Source organism: Astatotilapia calliptera, chromosome 23, assembly GCF_964374335.1.
Source record: "Astatotilapia calliptera chromosome 23, fAstCal68.1, whole genome shotgun sequence".
In the NCBI taxonomy this organism is placed as follows: Eukaryota; Metazoa; Chordata; class Actinopteri; order Cichliformes; family Cichlidae; genus Astatotilapia; species Astatotilapia calliptera.
Genome location: NC_137443.1, coordinates 4,796,323 through 4,811,620, shown reverse-complemented (window position 1 = coordinate 4,811,620; position 15,298 = coordinate 4,796,323). Strand labels below are relative to the sequence as shown.

Here is a 15,298-nt window from a genome sequence, read left to right as displayed (position 1 = left end):
TGCAGAAGAAGTATGCAGCATGGTTCAAGTTTTAAAATCCTTCTCTGTATGACGTTCTCAGTCTCTCACATTGTTGTGGAGAACTTATTTGCAGGCATTTGTTCATGCACAGCTCTCTTAAAGTCCCGCCACAGCATTTCAATCAGGCTGGGACCTAGTGCAGGTCTCACTAGGTGAGACCTGCGCCACTGGCACACCTTGATTCTTTTTTCTGGTGCAGATTTGCTTTTGTTTTGGGGATCACTGCCCTGTTGCATTACTCAATTTTGGCTGAGCTTTAGCTGTTAGAATGATGGCCTCACATTTGACTCTAGAATACTTTGTATACAGAGGAATACACAGTCAGCGACTGGAAAACAAACCCTAATCATTCCCCCTTTGAGCTAATTATTATGGCCAAACATCTCCATGTTGCTCTTGTCTGTCTGAAGCACATTGTTCCAGTCTTTAGAGAGGAGATGCTTTCTCCCGCCAACAACTTCAAACAACCCATACTTGTTCAGTCTTTTCAAATTTCACTGCCATGGACATTGAACATTTAACATGCTAACTGAGGTCTGTAAAGTCTGAGATGTGGCTCTTGGGTTTGTGCAGAGCATTGCATGCCCTGACCATGGTGTGAATTTGCTGGAACATCCACACCCGAACAGATCGGCAACTGTCTTGAATGTTTTCCACTTATGAATAATCATTCTCACTTTATAATGATGGACTTTGGCTGGTTTGACTTTGGTTTTGGAAAAGCTCTAAGAACCCTTTGCAGATGGTCAGCAACAATCACTTCTCTAAGATCATTGCTAATGTGTTTCCTTCTTGGCATCCTTCTCCAGACCAGCAAACTGCCCAAACTGCTGCTTTTATAGAGGTGCTCACACTTGCTGATGATAGATTAATCAAGTGCATTTGATTAGCAGCACCTGTCTGTTACTTACCCTCTAAGTGTGGACTTAGTTTTTCACTCTGCTATTACATCTAGTCTTTGTTAACTAAATGGATGACTAAATGTAATATCCCATATTTTGTTGTTAATCTGATGTTGTATTTATTTTATTTTAGGTACAGCTAATGACTGCAAGGTTTTATTATGCCCTGATATGTAAAACCTTAGATTTTAAAGAGGCTGTACTTTCCTTTTTGACTGTTGCAGCATTACATTTGAACATGCTAAGCGGTCAACTTTTAAACTGATCCTGTGCTAGACAAGAGTGATTACAATAATTAATTTAGCCTCTTGTGAACCTAGCCTTCAGCGAATGCACTGAGAGTTGTTTTAACGATGGCATGTGTCCTGAGCAAACACACATTTGGCTGTTACTAAGCAGATGTCGCCTTGCTGTGCAGCCGTGTGGTGTTTTACAGGGACTCCCCTAGCTTTAAAGTGGACGGTGGTGTGACAGGTCTGTTAGTTAAGAGATGGCCAAGAAATTTGCCCCATCATCTGAGTGTTTATGGATGAGGCGGTGTATCTCTTCCACCTTTAACTTCCATTTCCATCCTCATAGTGTTCTCTCTGCTCCCTCTCACTTCACATTCCTTTTCCTTCCCCGTCTCTGCTCATCCTCTTTTTTTCTACCTCCTCCATCCTCATCTGCACTTTCTCATTCTCCTTTTCTCCGATCCTTTGTGTTCACTTCCTCTGCTTTCCCCTCTCCTCCTGTGCTCAGTGCATACAGACAGGCGTGGACTTCACTGCCAGCAGTGATTTATTCTGCTTAGGCAAATGAGTGTGGCTTACAGCATGCTGCTCCTTTTCTGCTTCATCAGTACACATTGCAAATAACACTGGAGCAGGTTGGAGCCCGTAGGCACACACACACACATCCTGAAATGGATCTAAGAGAAATGCTGGAGGGGTTCTTCTGCAATACAATGGGGTGATGTGATTCATTCCTGCGTTCTGGATGTAGTGGAATGTGTAACTGAGCATGAGACTATGCAATTCATGCCCTCATGTAATTACTATTTTCGCAGTGGCATCCCAAGCAGGGGTCACACGCAGAAAAATTACCTCTTATGGTCACTTACTCACTAGAGCTGGAAGTACGACCGAAATCAAAATATTTTTCGCACATTTGCACAGCATAACATGACTCACATTACTTTAATTAACAGTTTCTTACTAATTTGAGCTGCATGAGAACATTTTTCACTTGTACTAAAAAATTATCTTATAAAGTCCTGTAGTTGGAATTTTTGTTGAATTTGCTGAATTTAAAAAAAGTTATGACACATGTCATCGTGTTTGGGAACAGCTGTAGAAAAAGATTCTTCTTTCAAGACTTTATTTTGATTAATTGATTCAGATTTCTGTGACTCTTTCACAAGTTCAAAAGGGTTTTGGGTATCTGCACAACATTTTTTTATGAACGTAAAGAAGCGCAAAATGCAAATTAATAAATGCTCTCTTCGGTCACATCGATGCTGTCATTGCACTGGTGTGCCAATCACAGGAAAACATGACAACACCAGCTTAAATGGCATGAAGCTTCCTCTGGAAATTACATTATTATCTGAACGGTGCAGACTGACTGCACAGCACCTCATAACTGCAACCACAGGACTTTTATTTGATTTGTCCACTGGTGACTGAAATAAATAATGAAAAACATCGAGCTATGCTGTTTCAGTATTCCTGAATCTGGTCACACTGTCGAGTGAAATGTGACACAAAAATGTTTTTAGAATAAAGCACGAACGGTTGCTATTTTCCCTAAAAATAGAGAAGGCAATGACGAGGCAATGGGGAAATTCTGTAAACTTCCACATAAACAAGAGAGTATCAATTTATAATGGGTTCATGTGCCTCGGTGTTAAAGTGAAAGGGAGAGGAGGTGCTGCCCCATGGATACCTGTGACCTGGTCGACAAGGATACGGGAGGTGATGATGCGTCCGTACTGGGAGAAGAGCTGCTCCAGCTCCTTCTGGGTCATGGTCTTGGGCAGGCCGCTCACATAGAGGTTAGCGTCACGGATGGAGGCTGAGCTGGGTCGCGCATATGACACCTTTGGGGAAAAGAACACAGTGTAAGGGCTTTTATAAATAAATTAGAGCTTTGCTGCTTTATTACGCATAAAAATCATAAACAAGATTATAGCGTTAGAGGTGCGAGGCTTTTATGTGCGTGTGTTGTGGATGGGCAAGGATGCGGATCACTGGATCCACAGGGAGGAAAATGTGACTGCGTTTTCTGAGTACACCTTGCCTTAGGGATTATCATTGTTAGGAAAAGATTTAGCTGCTTAGAACACTGGAGAGATAACACATCATGCCTCCCCCAGTCTTTGCAGAAGGAGATGGAAACTTTGCTCCCCAGAGTAGAAACCACAGGTGTTTTACTTTGAAAAGGCAGCTCAGGCAACCAGGAGAAGAGGATTCTGACTTTGTCCAATACAAGACAAAACCACGCTGCTGATGCTGTTCTGGGTGAAAATATGAATGAATAAAAAAGGCTAGAGCCAACATGTTTTGGTGGCAGGCATCAGTTTTCATTAGACTTTTTAGTGAATGCAATAGCATTCCCTAAAGATGCTATTTGTAAATGTTATATCTAATTCCTGGAATTGAATAACTGTGCTGCGCAGCTCACGCCACAAGTTCTCCACCAGTGAACTTCAACACCATCTTCATTTGTCGACCCGCAGCGGTGAAAGTTGTGTAAATCCCATTACTACCGCTGCTGACTGGAGCAGCTTTCCCTTGCAGTACTTTCATTACCTCTGACATGTGGAGACATAAGTCATCAAATAAGGTTAAAGTCAGGCAAATATTGTGGATATATGCAGTCATATCCTTGAGCAACAGCACGGAAATCCTTCTGAACTCTTACAGTGAGAGAATAAGATTGGGAACAGCTGGCTTTCCCCGTGTCTCACTTCTTAAAAACCTGCCGCACATCTTCGTCTTTAGCCTCTCCTCTGTCTTCCTCTCTCCGTCTGCATCTCTCTCCTTTCCGCTGCTTGAATATTTTCAGTCTGCTTCCTTCCTCTTTCTCTCTCTTCCAGATTCTGCCTCTTTTTTTCTGCTCCTCTTTTTCTCCTCTGTACAGCTCTCCCTCATTTTCTCTCCTTGTCAGCCAACTCCAGATGTCTTATCCATCAACACCTCCTCAAGCTGTAAGCGGTATTGTGTACAAGTGTGGTGCGCTGCGTGTCTGATGCAGAAGTGGGTACGCGTGTGCAAGAAAGTTAGAAAAACTGTAAGTGTGAAGATTAAAGTGAGTATAAATGTGTCTCAGATTATGTGCATGCATGTCACTGTCAGCTCCTTTCACCTTTGGCTTTCTGCTTCCCCTCACACCTCGCTAGGAAAGCTGTGTCGCAGCCATTGCTGACAAATCTGAGGTGTCATGGTGAAGGAAACAGCGGCAGCGAAACCAACTCGAAGACGCTTCGCAGAGACATGTCACCCGAGACCATGTGAATCTCTGGGCCAAGCGTTTCCTTAGTAGTGTAGTGGCAGAGAGTGGGAAGGGTGTGACATGAAAGAGCGACAAACTTAATTTTAGAATTACCGCGCTGCCTTTTAATTTACCTTGTTACCTTTAGGGTTTTTCAGTCTGTTGTGGAGAGAGAAAGCAGGGAAAGAGAGTAGTGGGAGGGAGGAAATGAAGTGTGAAAAAGAGATAGCGCTAGACAGAGATGCAGGGTTGTCTTCTGTCATTATGAAGGCCGCCTTTATCTCACGAACCACTTGAGGCAACCTCTTGTGTCGTGAGAGTGTGAGAGTGAAAATCTGTGAACTCAAACTGCTATAATAAAAGACTTCACAAAATGCACACTGTGTAAACAAAATTCAACTTCTACCCATTTTTTAAAATTGGGAAAAAGCTTGTTTTTACTTAAAAGCACGACGCACTGTGTGAGATTCAAAAAGCATCTCTGATGAACAAACAGGCACGTTAGTCAGATTCAAATACACGACTGTGGTTCATGAGTCTACCTGGCAAACTGTCTGTTGCAGTATTAATAATCAAAATCATATTATATATTTTCAGCTTTCCTCGATGTTCTATTGTATAACTGCATTTCTCAATTTGGAAAAAAAAGCCTCTATCTATGAGAATATTATGAATGTTGTGAAAACACAATATTCAGCTTGCAGTATTTTTAATACTAGCAAACTGTAACTTGATTCATCAGTTCGTCTTGTAAATCGTAGACACAAGATGGTATATGCATGCATTTTTTAAAAGGCATGCAAATTCCTTTTAAAAATCTTTAAAAGTCTTTAAAGATCCTCTTACTTAACAAATGATTTGAATATTTATTACTACTTTTACAAAACAGCGCTGGAGGAACCTTAAAAAGAGCTAATACGCAACAAAGCTAGGGAGGAAAAAAGTGAAAGAAATAAGGGATTTACAATAAAGTAACAACTGTTTGGACTAGCTGATAGTGAAAGCCACTTTGAAGGGCGGTGCTCCTCTGATGGGGATTTGTGCAGTCGCACACACAAGCTTGCACTCTGGTTTTTAGGTAGTCATGTCTCTCAGAGAGCCCTGCTACGAGCGCAGCTCATGTGGAACACACGCAAAAATACAGACGTGGACACATCAACCCGTAAACATTAGGGGTGCAACGATATTCGTATCGATATTGAACCGTTCGATACAGTGCTTTCGGTTCGGTACGCATATGTATCGAACAATACAACATTTGTAATTTATTTTATCAACTTTCCTTCTGACGATGCTGTCTGTGTTGAGCGCTCAGTGAATCTGCGTTCGACTACTCCGCCTAGGCTGCACTGTCGAGCGCAGATCCACTGAGCGCTCAACACAGACAGCATAGTCAGAAGGAAGAGCGCGGGGCAAGCTAGCAAGACAGAAGTTAAGCTCTCCTTGCAACATGGACCTCCTCCACTCTTATTCAGATCTGGCGTTTGGAATTATTTTGGTTTTCATGTGACGTATGACCCTGAAGGTAAGCGAGTCATGGACTAAAGTAAAACAGTATGTTGGATGTGCCATGCAATGCTCAATTACATGGGTGGGAACTAGTGTGTTAGCGCAGTTAGCTCGTTAACGTGTTGGCCGTCTAGCCCCATGCACGGGGCGATCGGCGGTAGCTCGTTAACGGAGATTTGCCGTGTTGTGGCGTTAAGGTCATTTCAACGAGATTAACCTGAAAGCACTAGTGGGAACACAACGAATATGACTGCACATTTACACCGACATCATCCTAGTGCAAAGACAAAAACAACAAGCATGCTACTAACTTTAGCCGAGTCATTTAGACAGCTGTTAGCACGTGATTCTCCTTATGCTGCTGAGAATATAGCCCAGAAGAAGCGGATAGTATAGCTTTTATTTTGGTAAGAGACATTTCTCTGTAATAAACTCTCTTTTCCAAAGATGAGTGATTCCTCAATCAGATACAGCGCTCGCAAAATCGCTAGCCCGACGTCCTGGGGCTAGCGATTTTTTTCAGTCAGGGTACCAAAATCTATCTCTTCCCTGCCCGTCGGGCTATTGTAGGAAGGAAAAATATATGTCAATGCTTTTGCATTCTTTCAGAAATGTAGCTGGGTAATTATGTCATTGGCATCGGTGAGCCACTGTCAATATGTGACATATTGAAATCGCGTTTGAATTTGCGCTTGTTTTTTGCTTTCACTTTGCAATCGTGCGAACTGTGTATAGAGAGCGACAGCACTGATCTGTGAGTGATGATAATTTGTGCACCAATTCCTCTGACATCGTCTTATTAATCGTTAGCTTACTATGCAAACATGACAAGTGAAATCTCCCGCAGCAAGCTTAAACATGTGAGAGGTTGATCGCGCAGAGAATCGCTGAGCTTATGTGAGTGCGCGTGTAAAAGCAGCAGGATATATATATTTTACTTCTGCTGAGCCAAATAAGACAGGTCAGGGTGAAGAAGTGACAGCCAAAGAAAAGCTTACCACAAAACGGAGAAGTTATGACAAATCAGACTATAAGGCAAAAAGAAAGTGTAGCTTTATGGTTTCATGGACAAAATAATTTCTGTGGCTGCAATATGACGAGCTAAATAACCAGGGCTGCACATAAGTGGTCCGCAGGTGCGCATTCGCTGTCAAAATAAAAAACACGCACAAGGGTTAGGGTTAAATTTAAAAACTGTACTTTTGAGTTAAAATATATATTTATAATTTTAATAAATGACAAATTAAAAAGGCATGAACATTTTTTTTGTATCGAAAAAATATCGAACCGTGACACCAAAGTATCGAACCGTGAATTTTGTGTATCGTTGCACCCCTAGTAAACATCTCATCTTTACATATATATTCACTAATACAACACATTTACTCTATAAAATCCACATTTTAGACATCACGCACAAAATATATATGAGGCTCTTATTTTTTAAATTCGATACCAAGCCAGACAGTTTATGCTGTCCAGGGAATGGAGGGATTCCCCGTGGGATTCCCTATTTGCAAACAGGCTAATCCCATCCTATTAGATTAGATTAGACTAGATTAGATCGGATGACAGAAAGAAAGAATCCAGGGATTACCACAGAGCAACAGATTACGGCCCAGCTTAAAACAACATATCAGCAGGCACAGAGCACAGAGGATGACAGCAGAGAATACGAGGGGAGAAAATTAGATTAACAGGAGGATTGATACACTGTAAAACATCTGCTCAAACTATTACTTGTGAGGGTTCTTTAAAATGTGTTTGGAGGAAGGACAGCGCAGTACTGAGGCTGATATTACTGCTGTGACAACCACCATCGAGCCTGCAGATTAGTCTTGCCATTTAGAATGCAATAACAGAGCCCTCAATTATTTTGGACAATATGATGATTGATGTGTTTCTTCCCTTTTATTCAGAGATAACTATAATTTCACCTTTACATTCTGACATTTAAAGAGCAATTAGCATATCAACCATAGTCACAAGCTTTTTTTTAATGTGTCTCTTTGATTTAGATGGTCTTTTTCATTTCTGACGCTCATTGATGTTAATCCCATCTCACCCTCCAGCACATCCGCTAACAGCATCACTATCTAAAAGGGCTCTCAGAAATTAGAAGGAAGTCTTATAATTTAAGTTTAACACGACCTCCACAACTTTAAATTACTGAAATCTTTTTGTCCAAAGAACACTTTTCTTACTTTAATTGCTTGTCTGGTCGTTATGTAACAGACTGCGTCATAGGCATGCACGGTGTGATTTACCTTGATTGTTTTGGTCTGAAGTCTGAGTCCATTTAACGTGTTGATGGCTTTCTCTGCATCCTTTGGATCAATGTAGTTGACAAAACCGTAGCCCAGACTCTGTCCTGAAATGCCAAAAAGAAAGGAAGCATTTTAAAATGTGTTCACAATCCAGGTGTTTATGTTTCAGGTAAGGCCTTGCCTTTTCAGCAAGACAATGCCAAACTGCAGGATGGTCATACTAATGATATGAGTTCAGGTGCTATACAGTTTTATATATAAGGCAATACTTGGATTGCTGCCTTCCTATATAGGTTCCCTGCTTGCAGTGAAACATGCTGGTCATTATCCTCTTCGACCGCAAGGTTACTTGTTATTTTCTGTTCCATTTGCCTGAACTGAATTTGGCAAAAGAGCTTTTGTCCATTTAGCACCTTCGGCTTGGAACGAACTGCAGAACGACTGGAAAATGACAGAATTCATTTCATTAAGTGCTTTTAAAATTAAACTGAGAATCCTTGAGGCCAAGTCCATAACATGCAACTGTTTCAATTAGATTGTTTGTCATTTTAACAGAATTTTATTTTGTATTTTTCATTTATTTTTACATGTGTGTTGCTGCTGCCTGTATTTAATTGAGTAATTTTTGTAACTGCGAGGCACTTGCTGCTGCCTATCTTGGCCAGGTCTCCCTTGAAAAAGAGGTTTTTAATCTCAATGGGATCTTCCTGGTTAAATAAAGGTTAAATACAAAAATTAAATAACAAATAAACAGGCCTCAGCATCTGAGAAAGGTAGAAGTGATGTCAACACAGTTGCCCAAACTGACAAATTAATTAAAAGGGGTTAAATGACCTGTAACTGTTTAATTTTTAAAATTTAGGGTTTTTTTTGTTTGTTTGTTTGGTTTTTTTTAGAAACAAAGTTGTTTTAAAAATTAACTTTATTTTGATTGTGCATTAAAAAAACAGCCTTACCACAACACCCAATTATTGTGGTGCTTTTCTTTGGAACAAGCCGCCTGCTAACCTGAGACAACATGCATGTGTGCCTGGAAAATCCTTCACAACATACATGTGCCGTCGTTACTGCCGACAAGATCAAAGCGACTCCTGCCTGGAGCACCGCGAGTTTTGATGTGACTTTTTTTGTCATGTGAAGGCTGCTTTGTTGCCACGGCTGTTCAGATTTGTGCTCTAAAACATTTAATGAGTGAGACATTGTCTTTCCAGGTCTCTCTATATGAAAATAAAGGCATAATAAACACACTCAATACCCCCCAAAAACTGCTAGTTAATTATGGTGTAATAATGCACATAAACAAACAAGAAAGAACCTATGTGTTACTTCATGCCTGAACAGCCTTACTTGGTGTGTTACGCTCTTATTGTTGCACTTCTCATTATTATTTTTTATTGTACTTGTGTTCTTGAGCTCGAGGGAATTTAAGGCGCCGGAGCATCCAGTTGAAGTTACTCAAAATATATGTGTCAACTAGTGAATGCCTAAAATATAATGCGATAAATGTTACTCAAATTCTGTCTGAATTATGACAGCGAAACTCAGCCTAAGCAAATAAAGTATCATAGAAGGTACAAACAACATATTTGTTACTGTCTTTTCAGCTGTGCAAAACGAGAGGAAAAATACCACCCCCACTTCCCTCCAAGCTCAAAGTGTCTTAGACAGCAGACTCCCTTTGAGAGTGAAGCGGGCCTGACATCTCCCAGTGTTTCCCCAACAGATCAAGCCTTTCAACGCGCTTAGACTTTAAGCGGACGCCTCTAGCCGTCGGGGCGTTCAGTCGGCTAGTTTTCCACAAACAGCCCCCATCCACTAACGCCACACACAAGCACAAAGAATCCCAGGCAGTTTAAGAAGAGCGGCATGCACATATTCATGCTAATGGGAACAGACAGCGGTTAGTCAGAGACAAAGTGAATCACAAAATATGGAGCATGGCTGTTTCACAAAATAAATACATTTGGGCTATGGATATCACGGCGCAGAACAGCTCAGAAGCAAGCAGTGTAAGGGCCAGGAGGGACTTGTAGTCCTAACATCAAACAGCTGATGATTTTCTCTTCTTCTCCCCTCTCCTCCCTCTTCTCCTCTGGATTAACTGTGGATTATCAGACACTCTATTGTTAATTAAAAACCTGCCATCCTGGGGAGACTACTGCTATTTATAACTAACCATCCTCTTCTCGCTCTCTTCTTCCTCTCTGACTCTCAGCTGACATCAGGTGGCAAGTTAAGAAAATTAAGCATAGCTGGGAAATTATTTCTGGGGCTTCTAATGTTTTATTAAATAGTGTACACAAGAGACTATGAATAATGAAGTGAAAGAGAACATTTGGCAAAAGTAATTAACTGAATGAATTAAAATAAAGCATAGCAAAATTGCCCATAAACTGTATTCTAAATAACCCAGTAGTGTCTCTAATAACGACTGCTCATATGTGCATCAATTGAATTTACAGTGAAATTCCAGATGGGTACAGTTAAGCGCCTGCTACGGAGATCACTCTTCTTTGGTGTTTGCTACCTCTCTCGCTCACTTTCCCAGCACCTTCCTCACCCCTCTTCTTCATCTTCAACAAGAAATGTTGAGGTTCGACAAGCACAGCCACCAGAAGGTTCTGGCAAAGAGCACTTGTGCAGCGCCATTGAGATGGGCCGGCTGTTTGAGTCATCCAGTCAGACAAATGGGGCCAAACTGGCAAGCATGTATGCTACTGCTGCGAGGGGGGGGGGGGTAGTCACAGTGTGGGAGGTGCGCATGCATGCGTGTGTGCACAAGTTGGTATGGAAATATGGGTAAGCACACATGTGAGTGAGTAATAGATGACACTTTTACAACAAACCCACCACTATATTTACTTTGATTACACCTCTGAAGACTGTGGTTTTCAGCAGCTGCTACTATATGTAAATGATATTTGCGTGTGTTTGCATTTTAATTGGGTGTGTATGTTGTATACGAGCTCAGGCTGGTGTTGGCATATCCTCCCGCCCCCACTTGCGTCTTCACTCCTTCTTTGGCAAGGTTAAGGGCCTCTGGGGCCGGAAGGAAGAGGGTGGGAACGAGGCTTACTGGCTGGCATCTTTCCCCAGGTGAACAAGGAAAGGAGGGTAAACAGAGGGAGACATCTGCCTGCAGCATCAGAAAATCTCCAGGAGGGGATTCCACCCACCGTTTCCAGCTTGCTAAGGAGCAGCTAACAGCAGGGAGCTGCCGGCAAACTGCCTGGCTGCCTGGAATTTGCACGGATTGGCAGAAGATGCACCACACTGGCAGATGTACATACATGTGCACACATCTAAACGTATAATCGCTCAATCACCACAAACAAACGCAGGTAGTAAAGTACGACTTCATGCCAGGACAGTAATACGTGGAGTGGTGGGTGGCTAGCGAGTAAGCACGCCATTGTTGTTGCATTTTCTTAGTTTTTCAAGTAATGTTAGCAATGAAAAAATCTCAATCCTCTGCAGTGAATATGCACGCAGAAGCATGCAATAAATAAAAAAGTGTGAGCAGTTCTATCTGTAACCTGCAGTACGATACACAGAAACAGAAGCAACGCACCGTACAGCTGGTTTTCAGCCTGTCACAGCACCTACCGTGTACACCTCAACACTGCTCAGCAGATCAGGACCACATTTGGATCACAGCATCAAAGTTCTCCCTCAACGTTCTGGCATTAAAAATGGCTGAGGACCAGTTAACTTACTGGAATGCAAGGTCAGCCGAGAGTAAACCAAAGTAAGCCAAATACAAAGATGATTCTTCTAATTCTCTAGCCACATATTTCCAAAGATTGTGTCTATTGCCACTTTTCTTCTAGTTATGTCATCAAAGTTCTTCTTCACAGCTGCTAAACACCAATAAAAAATTCAGCTTAATGTTATAAAATGTGTTTGAACAGTTTAGAATAAACATATGAGACATTTAAATTATTTTCGTGTAACAACTTCCAGAGAAAAGTCTGAAAACTTAAAGAGATATTTGATAGACACAAACTTTTTATACTGCTGGAAAATGACATAATCAGTGCATCTAAAGGGAAAATAGAGAAGCTATTAAAATGGCATGATGAATAGCCTCTATCATGGTTGTAGCTAACAGGAAAATCTGCCTTCTGTTGATCAATTTGCTTAATAGATGCACTGACTTATATATTTTAAATGTCAATTAAAACCAAGAACCCAAATGATGCATTGGTCTTCATAATGGCCTTTTAATGAGGTAAGATATATACTCGCCTTTGATTTGTCAGCTGCTCACACTGCCATTTGTGCAAATTCTCCAGCACTTCTAACGGCTTAAGAAAATGCTTAGCAGCAATAAAAAGAGGCTTCTTAATAAAAATTATGTAAATTTAATAATGGCAAGTCCCAGAATAACACATATGTAATATATAAAATCAAGGAATCTAAGCTGTTAACGGTATTTATTGTGCATTTGCCAAAAGCTGTCATTACATACTGTATAAGCTCAGGTGCCCGTGCAGTGCTTTATCATTTTGTGCCACGCGTCCACTTTCGCTAACAGCCTAACCACATAGGATGGCAGAGTGAAGGAGAGGGGGCTAATTTGAACCCACCTCCACTCTTTTGGTAGACCTTTTTGTGCAATCTGACATAAATTGTATAGGAAGGTGGGCATGTTTTTCAGTGGTAAAAAATCACTGCTATTTCTAGTGAGGAGCTCTTTGGTGTGTTGGCGAGGAGTTATGACTAAGCCATTATTTGTTTCCTGAGGAGCAGCAGGTTGCCCAATGTGTGAGATGAGAAAATGAGTGTGCTTCGAGCCGGTGTCCTGCCTGCTGGCACTGCTATGTAATTTCACCTCTCCTTTCCCCTGTTCGTGCACATACATATGTACACACCAGAAGATGCAAGTGTGAAAGCACACTACCTATGCAAAATGACATACAAGTACCTAGATATAGTACATAATGAACACACACCAAAGACAAGTAGATGTTTCAGTGAATGTAGAGCTATATAATCAAGTTGGACAAAAAGGTATTCACCAATGACACTGTGAGATACACCGCATGGTGCACAATTATTTGCTGTGAGATACACACAGAAACAAACTCCTGTTATTATTTTCTGCCTTTTGTTCTATTATGTGACTAAAAGCCCTGAACTGCAGACATGAAAGCATCTTCATCACCATCTCCTGCTATCATCAGGCAAACGCACTATACTCTTTGATGTGAAGTGGACGCTACCGAAGGAAACGCACAGCTGTATGATCTTTCTGTTTTACAGTGTATCTGTGGTCTATTGTTCCCCACAAAATTCACTGGAATAGTGCAGTTATTAATCAAAAAGTTCATTTGAACTGCTGTGTTGTCAAAACAGACGTAAGCTGGAGCCGAACCAATTTGTAGAGCCGACGTGTTCAAATCCTATTTAATTCTTTATTTTTGGCTTTAGTTCTTTTGCAGTTTGTGACTTTCAGTGAAAATATTTCATGAAAACATCTATCTAATCTAAATATTTTTACTGCATCTATGTGAAGGAAACTTTACAGCCTTTCTATAAAAACACTGTTCCCACAGTTCCACTTGTGGACTGCAGCTGAGTCATTGCAGGACAGAAGAATGAAAGAGGGTGAGGGGGGTTTGCAGTGTGCAGGAATCATCAGAACTATGACGTTAACACACCTTGAGAGGACCTCTCCACAGAAACTGGCAAATCTGCTCGGTCAGTCTTAAATTTCAAGACGTTTTAAGATGAGGCCAAAGGACGAAAAAAAACCATTTCAATTTGTCAAACTAAATGTGTCACATTCGCTGCTTGTGTCGTCTCTCATCCCTGACATTTTGACCCTCGCTGCTGCAGCAACTTGAGGTAGTGCTATTTTTGATAGGCCAGCATTCCCCAACATTTTAAAATGTGCCCTGTCACCAGCTTCATGTCAAAATACACCTTAGAGACTCTCAACCGCATAGGGCATGGGCAGGGGTTTGCAGAGAATGATCACAAAGGGAACAAACGGCTGCCTTAGAGCTGTACAGTAAGTGTATATCATGTGGCAACAGCCCATTTAAATAACTAAATTCATAAACAGAGCCACATCCCCCCCACGCACGTATCTACTGTAGATCCCTCTCCCACTCACTCATTCAACACATCTTTTCCTCCTGGGTTGCCAAGGTAGCAGCCACTGTTGCAGTCAGGAAGCTCCCACTCTTAGTTCCCAAGGCCCTGCTTACACCAACACACACACAAACACACACATATACAGACACACGTAAACCACCCCCTCATGGTGGCTCCCAGAGCCTTGGGGCCAATGGACTGAAGCCTGAAGTGTGTGGGCTGGTTGGCTAGCTGCACAGCTGAGAAACAGGAGACGAGAAGCCCCCTTTAAGACTCGGATAACCCTGTTATGTCAGGAATGTAGAGCCCACCCTGCTGTACCTGCTCCTTCTGATACTGAGCAGAGTCACACCCTACCAACAGTTTTGTGGCTCACATTTGTGGGGACGAAACGATTGTCTGGGTATATCTCCTGCCTAGGCATAGTGCACTCAAGAGCGGAGGATTGGAGGGCAGGTTAACCAGCCTTGAGGCGCATTCAGCCTCCGGATCCGAAGTCGGCATAAGGGACAGTCACAACCTCTTTGTTCCATGTAAAGGGCACTCAAAGCGAAATTGGGAGGGACAGAGGCTGTCTGATGTGAGGGTCACAAGAGGAGTGGTGCAGCCAGGCAAACTCAGGATGTCCAATTCTGGGTCCCGAGCAGGGGGCGGGAGGAGATTGAATGAGGGAGGGTGCTACGACGGGGGAGACAGGACATTCTGGGACCTGGGACTCTGAAACTTTAATGTGTGTCTGCCTGCGTATGCACCTCTGAGCCTGGCAGGTCTCTTAATACCTGGCTTTGGAGATGTCAAATCCTTTTTTCATCTCTTTCCTTGTCAGCTTTGTTCACGCTATCTTCAGCCTTCAGCCCGGTTCAGGTTCAGATAAATGAAACCTGCATGTGGGATATAAACACCACACCAGATCTCCCACAACATGGTTTCAGTAAGCATTTGAAAAAGTGCGTAATGGTTTTTCACCACACGGAAAAACCTGCGCTTGTGTGATTTAAGTTTTCTGGAAGGTATAAACGTCAA

The 15,298-nt window shown here is 41.9% G+C and overlaps 1 protein-coding gene across 9 annotated transcripts in view; it reads right to left on the bottom strand.

Moving 5' to 3' along the window:
• Positions 1-15,298, bottom strand: part of elavl4 (ELAV like neuron-specific RNA binding protein 4) — a 78,816-nt gene that overhangs the window by 22,037 nt on the left and 41,481 nt on the right. For all 9 annotated transcript variants that reach the window (XM_080297532.1, XM_080297525.1, XM_026157619.2 and 6 more), the window contains 2 exons: positions 8,174-8,277; positions 2,850-3,003 (listed from right to left, as the gene is read on the bottom strand). In XM_080297532.1, coding sequence (XP_080153658.1) covers positions 2,850-3,003; positions 8,174-8,277 — 258 coding nt within the window. The remainder of the gene's footprint in view (positions 1-2,849; positions 3,004-8,173; positions 8,278-15,298) is intronic.